The sequence below is a fragment of the Onychostruthus taczanowskii genome, unplaced genomic scaffold (genome assembly GCF_017590055.1).
Source record: "Onychostruthus taczanowskii isolate IOZ18803 unplaced genomic scaffold, ASM1759005v1 scaffold97, whole genome shotgun sequence".
Classification (NCBI taxonomy): Eukaryota; Metazoa; Chordata; class Aves; order Passeriformes; family Passeridae; genus Onychostruthus; species Onychostruthus taczanowskii.
This window is the reverse complement of record NW_024507768.1, coordinates 2411899-2427692: the sequence shown is the minus strand read 5'-3', so window position 1 is coordinate 2427692 and position 15794 is coordinate 2411899. Positions and strand designations below refer to the sequence as shown.

At 56.7% G+C, this 15794-nt stretch overlaps 1 protein-coding gene across 1 annotated transcript; it reads left to right on the top strand.

The window, feature by feature from the left end:
* The first annotated feature begins 7170 nt into the window (after positions 1-7170).
* PGC (progastricsin) lies at positions 7171-13885 on the top strand. The gene is made up of 9 exons (XM_041427134.1): positions 7171-7226; positions 8095-8248; positions 9091-9208; positions 10650-10768; positions 11055-11254; positions 12151-12273; positions 12397-12547; positions 13115-13213; positions 13733-13885. The coding sequence occupies exons 1-9, from the start codon at positions 7171-7173 to the stop codon at positions 13883-13885; spliced, it is 1173 nt and encodes a 390-aa protein (XP_041283068.1).
* Positions 13886-15794: the final 1909 nt, after the last annotated feature.

The window sequence follows — 15794 nt, the reverse complement described above, 5'->3', positions numbered from 1 at the left end:
GGATCCTCTGGGATCCTCTGGGGTCCTCTGGCATCCTCTGGGATCCTCTGGGTTTCTCTGGAATGCTCTGGGGTGCTCATGGATCCTCTGGGTTTCTCTGGGATGCTCTGGGGTGCTCTGGGATCCTCTGGGATGCTGTGGGATCATCTGGGATGCTCTGGAATCCTCTGGAATTCTCTGGGATGCTCTGGGATGCCCTGGATGCCCACGTCCCTGCTGGCTGTGTCGGTGTTCCTGCTGGGACAGGAGCTGGCTGCAGTGCCAAGCCTCGTGTCCCCCTCGTCCTTCGACATTTCCCGCTGTTGCCATCCGTGGAAGAGGAAAGATCCCCGTCCCCCAGCTCCAGGGGTTCCAGGTTTTGGAAGTTCAGCCTTTTTTTTGGTTTTTGGTGCTGTCGTGTCCTGTTGAGCCGTGACCCTGTTGGGAGCAAGGCCACGTGTCCCAAGTCTGAGTGGTGCCATGTTTGTGTCGCAGAGCGTGGAGTTCTTGGCTTGCTGTTGCACTATAAATTCCAAGTGTGCCACATGCTTCAATCCACTGGTTTTTCTTTTCTTTTCGGAAGTCCTTGTGCTCGTCTTCCATTCTTTTGTCCGTCCCTTGTGTCCCCCTGTAACTGAAAGGAGACCCAAGTAATCTATTTTTATATGTATAACAAATGACTTTATTTGAAGGAAAAAAAAAAAACAAAACAACAACCCCCACCCCAAGTAATGTATCCCCCTAAATCCAGCTTTCATTTAGGGAAGTGAGAGAAGAAATTGTTTATATCTATCTATCTATATATATATATATATATATAAAAGTTAACTGCGTTAAGCTTTAAATAAAGTATTTAAATAAAGAGTTTCTAAGCTGTCAGTGTCACCCTGTGGGACAGCACAATTCCCTCTGGAGCCTCTGTAGGAACCTGCTGGAAATACAAAATCCTCTTCCCTTTTTTCCCAGAAAAGAGGATGAAATGTTTTCCATTCCCACGGAGGAGGCAGCGAGGGCCCTTTCCAGGGGGCTTAAATCCAGGGAAGTGCTGGGGTGGGCTCTTTGTGCCTTGGGTGGCAGCAGCTCGGGGCTGCTCAGAGCCACCAGCGTGGCCACGTGTCCCTGAGGGTGGCACGGAAGGGTCTGTGAGCTCCTGGAATCAGGGAATTCCTCTGCAGTGCCGTTTTTGGGCTTCTTTTTTCTCCCTCCTGTCGAGGTTGGGATCGAAGGCGCTTGAGGTGATGGTTTGTGTTCAGGTCAGATGCAGTGCTCCCCTGGGAGTCAGGGTCTGTCAGTACAGAAAGTCCAAAATTCTCAGCGTCCAGAACTCCAACCTTGGAGGTCCTTAAAGAATCTGGCAAAAAAAAATCCCATTTTGGTGGCTCCAGGAGAGCTTTGTGTTGGGAAATCCGGCTGGGATCTCTCCAGCTGCTGCTTTTCACCTGCTCCAGGTGCTCAGGGCTGTCCCACCTGGGTGTCCCCTCCCTGGCTGACCCAGGGCTGCCACAGGAGTGGTGACAAGTGACAATGTGCTCACCTGCTTATCCTGGAGGGTGCTGTCCCTCTTCCAGGAAGAATTCCATGGGCTTTGAGGATGAGGAAGGATGGAGCTGAAGGCAGCTGCGCATCCCAGCGTGGGGCATCCCCTGCTCCGTGTCCCCTCCCCGTGTCCCCTCGTGTCCCCTCCCCGTGGCCCTGCTGGCTCAGCAGACCGAGCTCCAGCTCCATCCCAACCCCCGGGAAGCTTTGGGGATTCAGAGCCGCTCCCATCCCATGGTTTGTTGTGGGTTGTTCCGTGCTGGAGCCATTAAATGGGAATTGTGGTGCCAGGATGGAGCTGCGGGATTTCAGGGTTCTCATCCCGGTGATTTTCCCTCTTTTTTGGGAAACTTCCCCAGAGCTGTGCCCGCACTGAGCACCAGACCCTTTGAGAAATCCGCAATGTTCGTTTTTCCAGCGGGGTTTTTTTCCAGGGGAGGGTTTGGGGCTGCCCCCGGTCCCCGCAGCTCGGGTGACACATTTGGGATTATCCCAGCGCAGTGTCGCAGCTTCCTCTAGTGGCCGTGGGGAAACGCTTCCAGAGGAGGATCCGGGCTGGGATTGGGAAGTGAGGAAGGAATTCCTCCAGTTCCTTCTAGGAATTCTTCCTTCTTTCAAGGAGACATCAGATCCGTGTGCTCTCATCCCTTCTGTTCTGTGATTTGGGGTCGATTTTTCCCCGTGGCTGTTTTATTCGGGTTGGGAATGTTTCCCCAATCTGTTGTGTGCTTATGGAACCCTGTAAAGGTGGATTTTATGGATTTTCCTTTGGGTCTGACACCTTCTGCTGGGCTTTCCCCACGGATGCACAGCAGCGGGTGCTGCTGGCTTGGATGGGAAACTGTGATCCCTCCAGCCGTGGAATATCCTCCCACTCCTCAGCAGAATCCTCACCTTGGACGCATCCACAAATCTGCCTTTGGCTTTCAGGGATCCATCCTGGCCTCTGTGCATCCGGCTGGAACAGCTGGGTGGGAAAAACCCTCCCAAACCTGCTCTGGGGTCTGTCCCTGGAGCTGAGGGGATGCCCTGAGCTCTCCTCCTCCCTGTCCCAAGCTCAGATGGTTCAGCTTTTGGCAACTGGAAAACTGAGGAAGGAGCTGCTCCAGTGAAATGTTTTGCTGAGACTTTGGCTCTCAGAAAGGGTTTAGGCAGCAAAATGAGGGGAATTTGGGTGGTGCTGAGCCCTGGGGGTGGGAGCTAGGCTGGAAGTTCCAGTCTTTGGCTGGGGACGACCCACTGGGGACAGACCTGGCCTTGCTGGGCTCCTTCCTCCACCTGGAATTGTAATTTTGGGATGTCTCGTGAGCAGCCATGGCTGAGCAGAGGGAAAGTCACTGCCTTGGCCTTTTAAAGTGGTTCTTGTTTGAGTCTGAGTTAATCCATCAGATTTCTCCCCCTGGTGTTTCCTCCCTGCTGAATGCACAGACAGATTGTCCCCTTCCCAGGAAGGGACAGGACAGGAGCAGAGCTTCCCACTGACAGGAACAGAGCTTCTCCCAGAGCTCCACTGTCTCATCTGGGAGGGTTTTTTCTCTTCTAACCCATTTCAGGTGCCTGCTTTTCCCTCAGGGAAGGAGAATGGAATCCCTGTGAGCTCTGCCTGCCTTACAGGGAGGGGAAGGGGAGGTGCTGAAGGTTAAAGGATCATTATTTCTGCTAATCTGTTTGCTTTTTCTGAGGAATTCTTGTTTTTCTTACCTCAGCTGTGCTGTTTACTGACAGAAAACCCAAACCAGGGGTGGCATTTCCAGCTCCCTGTTTTCTCATTGTCTCCCTGTGTGACGCTGCTCAGCCCTCTCAAGTGGAGGATGATTAATGAATGATTGTTAACGAACCCATTTCCTAATTCCAGGCCCTGGGAAGGCTGCCCTCAGTCTTTCTGGGAATTCTGTCCTTTCCCCAAACTTGGCTGGTCTGGAAATGCTGCTCACAGGCAGCAGAACAGGTTTGGGTTCCTGTTGCTGGAGGTGAATTTATTAGCGAGAGCCCTGGCAGCTTTGAAGTTGGCAATTACAAGCCAGGGGATGGGAAAGGCTCCTTCTAAAGATGGGATCTAATTTGTTTTCCTTCCCTGAGTGAATGGGATTTTTCCAGCTGAAAGGCCCAGATGCTTCAGCGTCACCTCAAGCTCCTCCTGTCACTGTCACCTGTGCTGGTGCCTCGGCCAGGGAACATTTCTGTGGGGCAGAGAAGCAAAGGTGCTCTGGGGGCTGAGCTGCTCTGAGCCAGGGGCTGCTGTGCAGTTGTTCCTGCGGGTAATTCCCAGGGAAATCCAGGCAGTGCCTCTCTGAAGGACAGCTCTGTGAGCTGAGCAGAGCTCCTGGTTTGCCCTGAAGTGTGGAACTGAACAGAATAAATGGAATGAGGTGGTTGTCCCTGCTGGTGACCCATGGGGAGACCTTTTCAAGACAGTTCCTGGTGCTGCTTCCCCTCTGTCAGTTTGAAGCCATTTCCTTCCTCATGTCTCTCCATCCCCTTGTCCAAAATCCCTCTCCAGCTCCCTTAGGGCCCCTTTAGGTTTTGATCATCAAGAAGTGGCTGATCCTCACCTGGTTTGGGAATTTAAATGCCTGACCTGGAGCCCAACCATGTATTTACAGTTTATTTACCCATCTTTTGCTCACAGGAAAAAGAGGAATCGTTATTTTGATGTGCAGGAAGCTGTCCCTGTGTACTGTGACCTCTGTTTTGGAAACAAAACACTAAAAGCAGCTCGTGAAAGATCCGAGTGCCTGTGTGGGTTCATAAACACAGCTGCTCCGGGGGCAGAGAATCCCAGCCTGGTTTGGGTTGGAGGAGACTTAAAAATCATCTCATTCCACCCCTGCCATGGGCAGGGACACCTCCCACTATCCCAGGTTGCTCCAAGCCCCATCCAACCTGGCCTGGGACAATTCCAGGCATCGAGGGGCAGCCACAGCTTCCCTGGGAATTCCACCAGCCCCTCCCCACCCTCACAGGGAAAATTCCTTCCTAATATCCAGCCTAAATTTCCTCTCTTTCAGCCTGAACCCACTCCCCCTTGTCCCTCACTCCAGTTCCTGGAGAGCAGCCCCTCTCCAGCCCCGTGCAGCCCCTCCAGGTCCTGGAAGGGGCCGTGAGGTCTCCACAGAACCTGCCCTGCTCCAGCTTCCAGGGGCTCCCCTTGAGTGCTGGGAATCCCGGGAGAGGCATGGAGAGATGGAATTCCCTGAGCTGGAGCTGGGCCACCAAGCCAACACAGAAGAGAAACTGAAAGCAGAGCAGAGGGAATGGCCAGAGCCTGGCCCTGAGGGAGATCCTGGGGGTGTCATCCCTGCTCCGTGAGGGATCACCCCATCTCTGCTGCTGGAAACCCTAAATCCGTAATTCCTGCTGGAGCACCTCCCTCAGGTGCCTTTCCCAAGAGCTCTCCTGCTTGGATTTGGAGTGCAAGCAGTCTGGAAAATATCTGGGTAACAGCGCCTTTGCCAGAAAATATTTTGGTTATTTCAAAAAAGCTTTGGTTTGTTTGCTAGAAAATATTTAGGCGGTGACCTAACCCATTTTGGTCCATTTTCTGAAGAATATTTGGGTTTTTACTCAGAATGTTTTGGTTGGTTTGGCAATTTAGGAAGTGTGCGCTTGTGGCTTTTTGTTTTCACGGGGGGAAAAAGAAAAGCAAACAAAGAATTTTCTGAGTTTCTGGGAGGATGTGGAGTGTGGGTTAAACCCTGAGGGGGGTGGCACCTTCCTGGGGGTTACAGCACCTGCCTTTGGGTGTGGGATGGGAAGGGAATCGTGTGCTCCACAAAATAAACCAGTGACTGGGAAAATTGGGTGATTGCTGTCCAAACAGTGAAAGCAGGAGCAGGTGGACATGGAAACGAGCTCATGTCCTGGAGTGAAGCTCTGGGATGGTGATGAAGGCAGGGCTGCTCTGGGGACAACCTCAGAGCAAAGCAGAGAAGGAACCTGGGAACCACCCTGGAGGAATTGAGAGGAGGAACTTGGGGAACACCCTGGAGGAAATGAGAGAAGGAACCTGGGGACCATCCTGGTGGAAACGAGAGGAGGAACTGGGGACCATGCTGGAAAAATGGAGAGAAGGAACCTGGTGACCACCTTGGAGGAAATGAGAGGAGGAACCTGGGGAACATCCTGGAGGGAATGAAAGAGGGAACTTGGGGATCACCCAGGAGGAAACGAGAGGAGGAACCTGGGGACCATCCTGGAAAAATGGAGAGGAGGAACTGGGGACCATCCTGGAGGGAATGAAAGAGGGAACCTGGGGATCACCTTGGAGGGAATGAAACAAGGAACCTGGAGACCACCCTGGAAAAAATGGAGAGAAGGAACCTAGGAACCATCCTGGAAAAAGCAAGAGAAGAAACCTGGAGACCACCTTGGAAGAAATGAGAGCAGGAACCTGGGGATCACCCTGGAAAAACGAGAGAAGGGACCTGGAGAGAGGAAGAACCTGAGGACCACCTTGGAGGAAATGAGAGAAGGAACTGGGGACCATCCTGGAGGAAATGAGACAAGGAACCTGAGGATCGCCCTGGAGGAAATGAGAGGAGGAACCTGGGGACCACCTTGGAGGGAATGAAAGAAGGAAGCTAGTGACCATCCTGGAAAAAGCAAGAGAAGGAACCTGAGGACCAGTTTGGAGGAAATGAAAGAAGGAACCTGGGGATCACCCAGGAGGAAACGAGAGGAGGAACTGGGGACCATCCTGGAAAAATGGAGGAGGAACCCGGGGCCATCCTGAAAAAACGAGAGAAGGAACTTGGAGAGAGGAGGAACCTGAGGACCACCTTGGAGGAAATAAGAGAAGGAACTGAGGACCATCCTGGAGGAAATAAGAGGAGGAACCTGGGGACCACCCTGGAGGGAATGAGAGGAGGAACCCGGGACCATCCTGGAAAAATGCAGAGGAGGAACTGGGGACCATCCTGGAGGAAACAAGAGGAGGAACCTGGGGACCATCCTGGAGGGAACAAGAGAAGGAATCTGGGGACCATCCTGGAAAAATGGAGATAAGGAACCCGGGACCATCCTGAAAAAACGAGAGAAGGAACTTGGAGAGAGGAAGAACCTGAGGACCACCTTGGAGGAAATAAGAGAAGGAACTGAGGACCATCCTGGAGGAAATAAGAGGAGGAACCTGGGGACCACCCTGGAGGGAATGAGAGGAGGAACCCGGGACCATCCTGGAAAAATGCAGAGGAGGAACCCGGGACCATCCTGGAGGAAACCTCAGGAGGAGCCTGCTGGGCTGCATCTCCTTGCCCGTGCCCTCTCCGGCCGCACGCCGCTCTGTGCAGCGGCGGAAGGAGGGCAGACAAAAGCCTTTCCCTCCCTAGCCAGGAGCCGCCAGTCCCTTTGTCCTGGGGCCAGGTTTGGCGAGCACCTCCCGGGATTTTGGCGAGCGCAGCCCGGGCCCGGCGCGGTGACGTCGGGTGCCCCTTTGGCGATAAGCGCCGCTCCTTATCGCCCTGCTGCCCTTTGATGTGGCCCCCGGGGGCGGCGATGCCGCAGGGTCCCCGCGGCCCGGGGCACAAAGCGGCCCTTGAGCTGCCCGGAGCGGCCGCTGGCCAGCGGAGGTTCGGCGGATCAGAGCGGGCGCTGCTCCCGGGATAAAAGCGGGAGCCGTGCCCGGCTGCCGCCGCCTCCCCAGGGCTGCGAGGAACCATGAAGTGGCTCCCGGTGGTCCTGGCGTGTCTGCAGCTGGCGGAGGGGGCGGTCAGGTGGGTGAGAGGGAGGAGGAGGAGGGAGAGCGGGGATGCGGAGGTGCTGGGAATGCGGGGTCTGCACGGGGGGCACGGCCCGGGGCAGCTATGGAGAGAGCCTGGGCATGAAGAGAGCCTGGGCACGGAGAGAGTCTGGGCATGAAGAGAGCCTGGAGGGCATGGAGAGAGCCTGGGCATGGAGAGAGCCTGGGAGGGCATGGAGAGAGTCTGGGCACGGAGAGAATATGGGCATGAAGAGAGCCTGGGCATGGAGAGAGTCTGGACATGGAGAGAGCCTGGGAGGGCATGGAGAGAGCCTGGAGGGTGTGGAGAGAGCCTGGGAGGGCATGGAGAGAGCCTAGGAGGGCATGGAGAGAGCCTGGAGGGCATGGAGAGAGTCTGGGCATGGAGAGAGCCTGGGAGGGCATGGAGAGAGCCTGAAGGGCATGGAGAGAGTCTGTAGGGTATGGAGGGAGCCTGGGCATGGAGAGAGTCTGGAGGGCATAGAGAGAGCCTGGGGCATGAAGAGAGTGGGCATGGAGAGAGCCTGGGCATGGAGAGAGCCTGGAGGGCATGGAGAGAGCCTGGGAGGGCATGCAGAGCAGATCCTGGGGCATGGAAAGCAGATCCTGGGCATGGAGAGATCCTGGGATGTGGAGAGAAGATCCGGGGCATGGAGAGCTCCTGGAACCTGGGGAGCAGCTCCTGGGACATGGAGAGCAGTTCCTGGGATGTGGAGAGCAGTTCCTGGGGATCTGCAGAACTCCTGGGACGTGGAGAGCTCCTGTCATGTCTCAAAGGAGCCCAGAGAACCGAGCCTTCAAAAAACACTGAAACCTTCTTCTTCCCTGCTGTGCTCTGCTGTGTTTTGCCTCTGTCTGTGCAGGCTCAGTCTGAAGAAAGGCCTGTCCATCCGGGACAAGATGAGGGCAGCCGGGGTGCTGGACGATTTCCTGGAGCACATTAAACACGATCCAGTGAAGAAATACCAGCCCAGCCAGGGCTCCGTGGTGAGGGAGCCCATAACCAACCACCTGGATGTGAGTGCCCCCCTCCCTGCCCATCCTTCCTCCTTCCCACTGCCACAGCAACCTGGGCACCCTGAGCCTCCAGGAGTGAGAAACTGCTTTTCCCCCACTCTTAAATTGCTTTTTTCCCCACCCTTAAATTGCTTTTTCCCCACCCTTAAATTGCTTTTCCCCCCACCCTTAAATTGTTCTCCCCCCGCTCTAAAATTGCTTTTTTACTCACCATTAAATTGCTTTTCCCCCCCCCTCCATTTCTGATTTTTATTTTTTCATCCCATGCCTTTTGATGGCTTTGAGTCCGGCGAAGATTTTTTTCTTTTTTTTCTGTTTCCATGCCATGTCACTCATATCATGCCCTCAAGGTACTGTCTTGCTCCCTGATTTTTTTCTCCTGGTTTTGCCACATCTCTGAGGTTTGTTTTGGCATCTTTTGGCCCTTTGCACTGTGCCTCAGCTACTCCTGCTCCATTTTCTCGTGGTCTCGAAATTTACCGATTTTTTTTTTTCTTTTTTTCAGTATCCATGCCATGCCTCTGGTATCTTCCCCACCTTTAAATTTCTTTCCTCCCCACCCTTAAATTGCTTTTTTCCCCACTCTTGTAACTTCTGTTTTCAACCTCAAAGAAGTTTACCCCCAGCCAGGCTTTTCTGTATGAAACCAACCCACAATAATTATTGAATATTTCATTTTTTGGGGGGCAGTAGGGGCAGGATGAGAGCTCAGCTCCTGCCTGGCTGGGGGATGCCAGGGGGGACCCTGCTCTGCCCCTGAGCCTGTGGCTGATGAAAATTCCCTGTTTTTTCCAATGAAAATTCCCTGTTTTTTCCAATGAAAATTCCCTGTTTTTTTCCAGTCCTCCTACTTTGGGGAGATCAGCATCGGGGAGCCCCCCCAGAAGTTTCTGGTGCTCTTTGACACTGGCTCCTCCAACCTGTGGGTGCCCTCCACAGACTGCAAGAGTCCTGCTTGCTGTGAGTAGCCCGGGATGCTGTGAGCAGAGCCATTCCCGCTCCTAGGAGTAATTAGTGCTCACTAATTAGCACCAATTATCCCAGCTCGGTGCCTTTCAGAGCACCCCGGGATGGGTTTGGGTGCCACAGGTGCCCAAAGCCACGTCCTTGTCCCTGTTCTTCCACGTCCTTCCCCTGTCACGTCGGGGACGTCACGATGCCAGACCAAAAATGAGCCTGGGGTGCTGATCTGGGGTGGCTGGTGCCTTCCTTGGGGAGCTCAGAGCCCTCAGATCCCCATGGGAATCTCAGGGGTGCTCCCTGGCCACCCCAGGAATCTGCTGGGTGCTCCCTGGCCATCCCAGAAATCTCAGGGGTGCTCCCTGGCCATCCCAGGAATCTCAGGGGTGCTCCCTGGCCATCCCAGAAATCTCAAGGGTGCTCCCTGGCTATACCAGGAATCTCAGGGGTGCTCCCTGGCCATACCAGGAATCCCAGGGGGGCTCCCTGGCCAACCCAGGAATCTGCTGGGTGCTCCCTGGCCGCCCCAGGAATCTGCTGGGTGCTCCCTGGCCACCCCAGGAATCTCAGGGGTGCTCCCTGGCCATCCCAGAAATCTCAGGGGTGCTCTCTGGTCACCCTAGGAATCTTCTGGGTGCTCCCTGGCCATACCAGGAATCTCAGGGGTGCTCCCTGGCCACCCCAGGAATCTCAGGGGTGCTCCCTGGCCATCCCAGAAATCTCAGGCGGGCTCTCTGGTCACCCTAGGAATCTTCTGGGTGCTCCCTGGCCATACCAGGAATCTCAGGGGTGCTCCCTGGCCACCCCAGGAATCTCAGGGGTGCTCCCTGGCTATCCCAGGAATCTCAGGGGTGCTCCCTGGCCACCCTAGGAATCTTCTGGGTGCTCCCTGGCCACCCCAGGAATCTCAGGGGTGCTCCCTGGCCATCCCAGGAATCTTCTGGGTGCTCCCTGGCCAGCAATGAAATCCCACTGCAGAACAGGACCTGCTCTTTGGGAATTACCCCAGTGGAGTATCCAGCAGTGAAATCCCACTGCAAAACAGGACCTGCTCCTTGGGGATTATCCCAATGGAGCACCCAGCAGTGAAATCCCACTGCAGAACTGGATCTGCTCTTTGGGAATTACCCCAGTGGAGCATCCAGCAGTGAAATCCCTCTGCAAAACAGGACCTGATCCCTGGGAATTATCCCAATGGAGCACCCAGCAGTGAAATCCCACTGATGGAGCACCCAGCAGTGAAATCCCACTGCAGCACAGGACCTGATCTCTGGGAATTATCCCAAGGGAGCACCCAGCAGTGAAATCCCACTGATGGAGCACCCAGCAGTGAAATCCCACTGATGGAACACCCAGCAGTGAAATCCCACTGATGGAACACCCAGCAGTGAAATCCCACTGCAGCCCATGCCCAGGCTTTTCCCTCTTCTCCCTCCCCCAGTCAACCACGCCAAGTTCAAGGCCAGTGCCTCGGCCACCTTCAGCCCCAGTGGCCAGTCCCTCACCGTGTCCTACGGCAGCGGCTCTGTCACCATGGTGCTGGGCTCCGACACGCTCAGGGTGAGTGTCCCCGTGCCAGCCCTGCCCTCCTGCCTGGGTGTGCCCACCAGGAGCAGCCTAAGGGCTGATCTCCTGTCTCGGGCTTGGACAAACCCCAGCAGATGGACAGAAAACGTTCGCTGCCACCCTCGGTCCCCCAGCGGGCCTTTGGCCGGGTTTTAACCCAAATCCTGGTTTTTTTCCCAATTTCCCTCTCTGCCTGGAGCTGTTGGCAGCAGCAGTGCTTTCAGAGCAGCAGCCACCCCTCAGGCTTGCCTGGCTGCCCTGGGATGCCCTTGCCCTGCAGATCCAGAGCATCACCGTGACGCAGCAGGAGCTGGGGCTGAGCCAGGAGGAGCCCACGCAGCCGTTCTACTTCGCGGACTTCGACGGCATCCTGGGCATGGCCTTCCCCTCGCTGGCCGTGGGGGGCACGGCCACGGCCCTGGGGGGCATGCTGCAGCAGGAGCAGCTCGCCGAGCCCGTCTTCAGCTTCTACTTCTCACGGTGACAGCCCTTCAGGGCGCTCTGAGCGTCCTGCTGTGCCCTGTCCTCACGTCCTGGGGTCCTGCTGTCCTTCATGTCCTGGTGTGCCCTGTCTGCATGTCCTGCTGTCCTTCATGTCCTGGTGTCCCCTGTCCTCACATCCTGATGTCCCCTGCCCTCACGTCCTCGTGTGCCTGTCTGCATGTCCTGGTGTGCCTCACATCCTGGTGTCCACTCTCTGCACATCGTGGTGTCCCCTGCCCTCACATCCTGATGTCCCCTGCTTGGATGTCCTGGTGTCCCCTGCCTGCACATCCTGGTGTCCCTCACATCCTAGTGCCCTGTCTGCATGTCCTGGTGTCCCTCATATCCTGGTGTCCCCTGCCCTCACACCCTGCTGTCCCCTGCCTGCACATACTGGTGTCCCCTGCCCTCATATCCTAAGTGTCCCCTACCCTCATGTCCTGGTGTCCCCTACTTCCATGTCCTGGTGTCCCCTGCCCTCACATCCTCGTGTGCCCTATCCGCAGATCCTCGTGTGCCCTCTCCACACATCCTGGTGTCCCCTGCCTGCACATCCTGGTGTCCCTCACATCCTAGTGCCCTGCCTGCACATCCTAGTGTCCCTCAGATCCCGGTGTCCCCTGCCCTCACATCCTCGTGTGCCCTATCCGCACATCCTGGTGTCCCCTGCCTGCACATCCTGGTGTCCCTCACATCCTAGTGCCCTGCCTGCTCATCCTAGTGTCCCTCAGATCCCGGTGTCCCCTGCCCTCACATCCTCATGTGCCCTATCCGCACATCCTGGTGTCCCCTGCCTGTCCCCCTGAGGCTTCCTTGGGGATTTATCCCTCTCCAGCCCACGTTCACCACATGGATCCCCTGATCCCTGCTGCCGTGGCTCTGTTTTTCCGCAGCCAGCCCACCTACGAGTACGGGGGAGAGCTCATCCTCGGGGGCGTCGAGCCCGGGCTCTTCCAGGGGGACATCACCTGGGCGCCGGTGACACAGAAGCTTTACTGGCAGGTGGCACTTGAGGAGTGAGTGGTGTTTGTACCTCTGGCCACCACCCCCTGCTCCAGCTGCTGCTTTGCAGGGCTCCAGGCTCGATGCTTTGGGTTTAGGGGCCCAAAGCCACGTCCTTGTCCCCGTTGTCCTGCCAGGGTTGCCATCGGGCAGTCGGTGACCAGCTGGTGCAGCCAGGGCTGCCAGGCCATCGTGGACACGGGGACATTCCTGCTGACCGTGCCCCAGGAGTACATAGAGAGCGTCCTGGAGGCCCTGGGAGCCCAGGAGACCAGCTACGGGGTGAGTGTGGGGATTTTGGGGGGTCTGCGTGGGAACCAGAGCCCTGGGCTCGACCAGGTCCCACAAAAGCCACGTGGCACCTGCAGGGAAAGGGACTGCAGGGGTGACAGGAGCACGAGGGGACATCGGGCTGAGCAAGGTGGGGATGCTCAGCCTGGAGAAGAGAACATTGTGTGGAAACATCACATCCAGGGTCTGAAGGGGCTACAGGGAAGCCAGAGAGGGACTTGGGACAAGGGCCTGGAGTGACAGGACAAGGGGGGATGGCTTCGGATTGAAAGAGAGGAAATTTAGGGTTGATGCAGGGAAGGAATTCCTCCCTGTGAGGGTGGGGAGGGGCTGGGATGGATTTCCCAGAGCAGCTGTGGCTGCCCCATCCCTGGCTGGGACACCCTGGCACAGTGGGAGGTGTCCCTGCCATGGCACTGGGTGGCACTGGGTGGCACTGGGGGGGCTTCAAACTCCCTCCCACCCAAACCTTTCCATGATTCCGCGGTGTGGCGCTGCCGGGGGCGGAGTGCGTGTCCCCCCGTGTCCCCTCCGTGGCAGCGCCCCGTGTCTGTGTCCCCCCAGTACGCCGTGGACTGCAGCGACACCCCGGGCATGCCCCCCATCACCTTCGGCATCGGCGGCGCCCGCCTGGCGCTGCCCCCGTCCGCCTACGTCCTGAACGTACGTGTGGGACTGATCCCGAGAATTCCGCAGGGATCACCGGGCACCGGGAACATCCCGAGGGTTCCCCAGGGATCACCGGGTACTGGGAACATCCCAAGGGTTCCCAGGGATCACCGGGCACCAGGAACATCCCGAGGATTCCCAGGGATCACCGGGCACCAGGAACATCCCGAGGGTTCCCAAGAGTTCCCCAGGCATTGGGAACATCCCAAGCATTCCTGAGGCACCGGCAACATCCCAAGAATTCCAGAGAATTCCCGAGGCACCGGGAACATCCCAAGATTTCCCAAGAGCTTCTGAGGCACTGGGAACACCCTGAGAATTCCCCAGGCACCAGGAACATCCTGAGCGTTCCCGAGGCACCGGGAACATCCCAAGAATTCCAGAGAATTCCCGAGGCACTGGGAACATCCCAAGCATTCCCGAGGCTCCGGGAAGAGCCCGTAGCTCCGTGGCCGGCAGCGCTGCTCTCCCTGTGCTGCTGGAGGTGCTGAGCCCCCGTTATTCCCTCTCCAGAGCAATGGCTACTGCACCCTGGCCATCGAGGTCACCTACCTGCCCTCCCAGGACGGGCAGCCCCTCTGGATCCTGGGAAACGTGTTCCTGAAGGAATATTACACCGCCTTCGACATGGCCAACAACCGCGTGGGCTTCGCCCTGTCGGCCTAGAGGAAGCAAATTCCAGCCCCTCTCCCGGCCCGTGGAGTGCCACAGCATTCCCAGGGACCTTTCTGCTCCTTCCCGTCCCCATCCCTCGGGATTTGTGTGTGTGTGCCCACGGATTTATCCTGGAACAAATAAATTCTGCCATCCCGAACAGTCTCTGAGCTCCGGGGTTTGTGGGGAGCAGCCTGAGGGGTTCTGTGGCTCACAATTCCTTGCTCCAGCAAGGAAAGTGCTGGGATGAGCTCCAGGCCCTGGGATAAAGCAGTGCCCACCTCCAACCCTCGGGAAACCTCCCAGGGGAAGCCCCTGAGGGTCCCTGCAGCTGGAAAAGCTTTGCCAAAGCTCTGTGGTGTATCCAAGTGGAAATGTGAGGCCACGAAGTGAGTCATGACACCAAATGACCCCTGAGCCCCAAAATGGAGCTGTTCAGCCTGGAAAAACTGCACTGGAATATCGGGAATTGGGGGGAGGTGTGGCCCAAGGGGATGGGGAACACCCCGGGCAGGGGGAGGTTGGGTGATCCCACTGTTTCCCAGAGTTTCTGAGAAGTTCTTTATCACCAGAGCTGAGTCACGACACCTGCCATGGCACTGAGCCCCAAAATGGAGCTGCTCAGCCTGGAAAAACTGCACTGGAATATCGGGAATTGGGGGGAGGTGTGGCCCAAGGGGATGGGGAACACCCCGGGCAGGGGGAGGTTGGGTGGCCCTGCTCTTTCCCAGCATCCACAGTAATTTTTTAGCAGTTCTTTGTCACCGCAGCTCGCTCTCAGATGCGTTCAGGGCTCTGTCACCTCCCAGGGAAGGACACAAAGTGCTCTGAGCTTTGAGGCAAAATATTGACACAGGCTGAGCTGAGACGGAGATTAGGCGCGGACAGCAGGGAAGGGCATTCCTCATCCTCCTCCTCTTCCTCCTCCTTTTCCTCTGGAATGGGAATTCTCTGCTGGAAACAGGGTGGTGGGGACAGGCAAAGGCTGACCACGTCCCTGCTGCTCTTTGCTGTCCCTTTTGCTCCCTGCAGGACCTGCCAAGGCAGAGCCATCAGGAACCTTCTGGGGATTTCCCGAGCTCTTGAGGATTCCCAGCATCGTTCCATGCCCAAAAGCTTGGCTGGAAGCTGGCAGCAGGTCTGCAGGCACCTGGAACACTCCTGCCCATTCCCAGAACACCAGCAGCAGGAATTTCCACTTGCTGGAAGGGGTGTGTGTGGCTGTGCCTTTGTTTTCCGGAAAGCTGGAGCTGGGGCTGAAGAAAAATCCTTTAACTGGGTGATAACGACGGCGTTTGGCTTTTTATCACTGTCCCGTGTTTGGTGTGGGGGTCAGGAGGGAAATCAGGGTGGATGCGGGGACATTGCTGCCCTGCCAGGGCCAAGGCCGGCTGCAGGATCGTGCTGCAAGGAGCACTGAAAGCTGGGGCAAGGAGATCCATGATCCCCCTGTGGTCCCATTCCAAAGGGATGTAGGATCCTGGTGCTAAGGGATGCAGGATTCTAGTCCAAGGAGCTCCACAATCCCCCTGTGTTCCCGAAGGAAATGAAAGAAGGATCCTGGTCCAAGGAGCTCCATGATCCCCCTGTGGTCCCATTCCAAAGCGATGTAGGATCCTGGCGCTAAGGGATGCAGGATCCTGGTCCAAGGAGATCCATGAGCCCCCTGCGGTCCCATTCCAAAGCGATGTAGGATCCTGGCGCTAAGGGATGCAGGATCCTGGTCCAAGGAGATCCATGAGCCCCCTGCGGTCCCATTCCAAAGCGATGTAGGATCCTGGCGCTAAGGGATGCAGGATCCTGGTCCAAGGAGATCCATGAGCCCCCTGCGGTCCCATTCCAAAGGGATGTAGGATCCTGGCGCTAAGGGATGCAGGATCCTGGTGCAAGGAGCTCCATGACCCCCCTGTGGTCCCAGACC

What these genes read in the sequence shown, in the direction of transcription:
- PGC (XM_041427134.1), top strand. Translation starts at nt 7,171, where the DNA reads ATGAAGTGGCTCCCGGTGGTCCTGGCGTGTCTGCAGCTGGCGGAGGGG. An exon ending in CTGGCGGAGGGGGCGGTCAG is followed by an intron (nt 7,227 to 8,094) that starts GTGGGTGAGAGG and finishes CTGTCTGTGCAG; the next exon opens with GCTCAGTCTGAAGAAAGGCC. An exon ending in TTCAGCTTCTACTTCTCACG is followed by an intron (nt 11,255 to 12,150) that starts GTGACAGCCCTT and finishes GTTTTTCCGCAG; the next exon opens with CCAGCCCACCTACGAGTACG.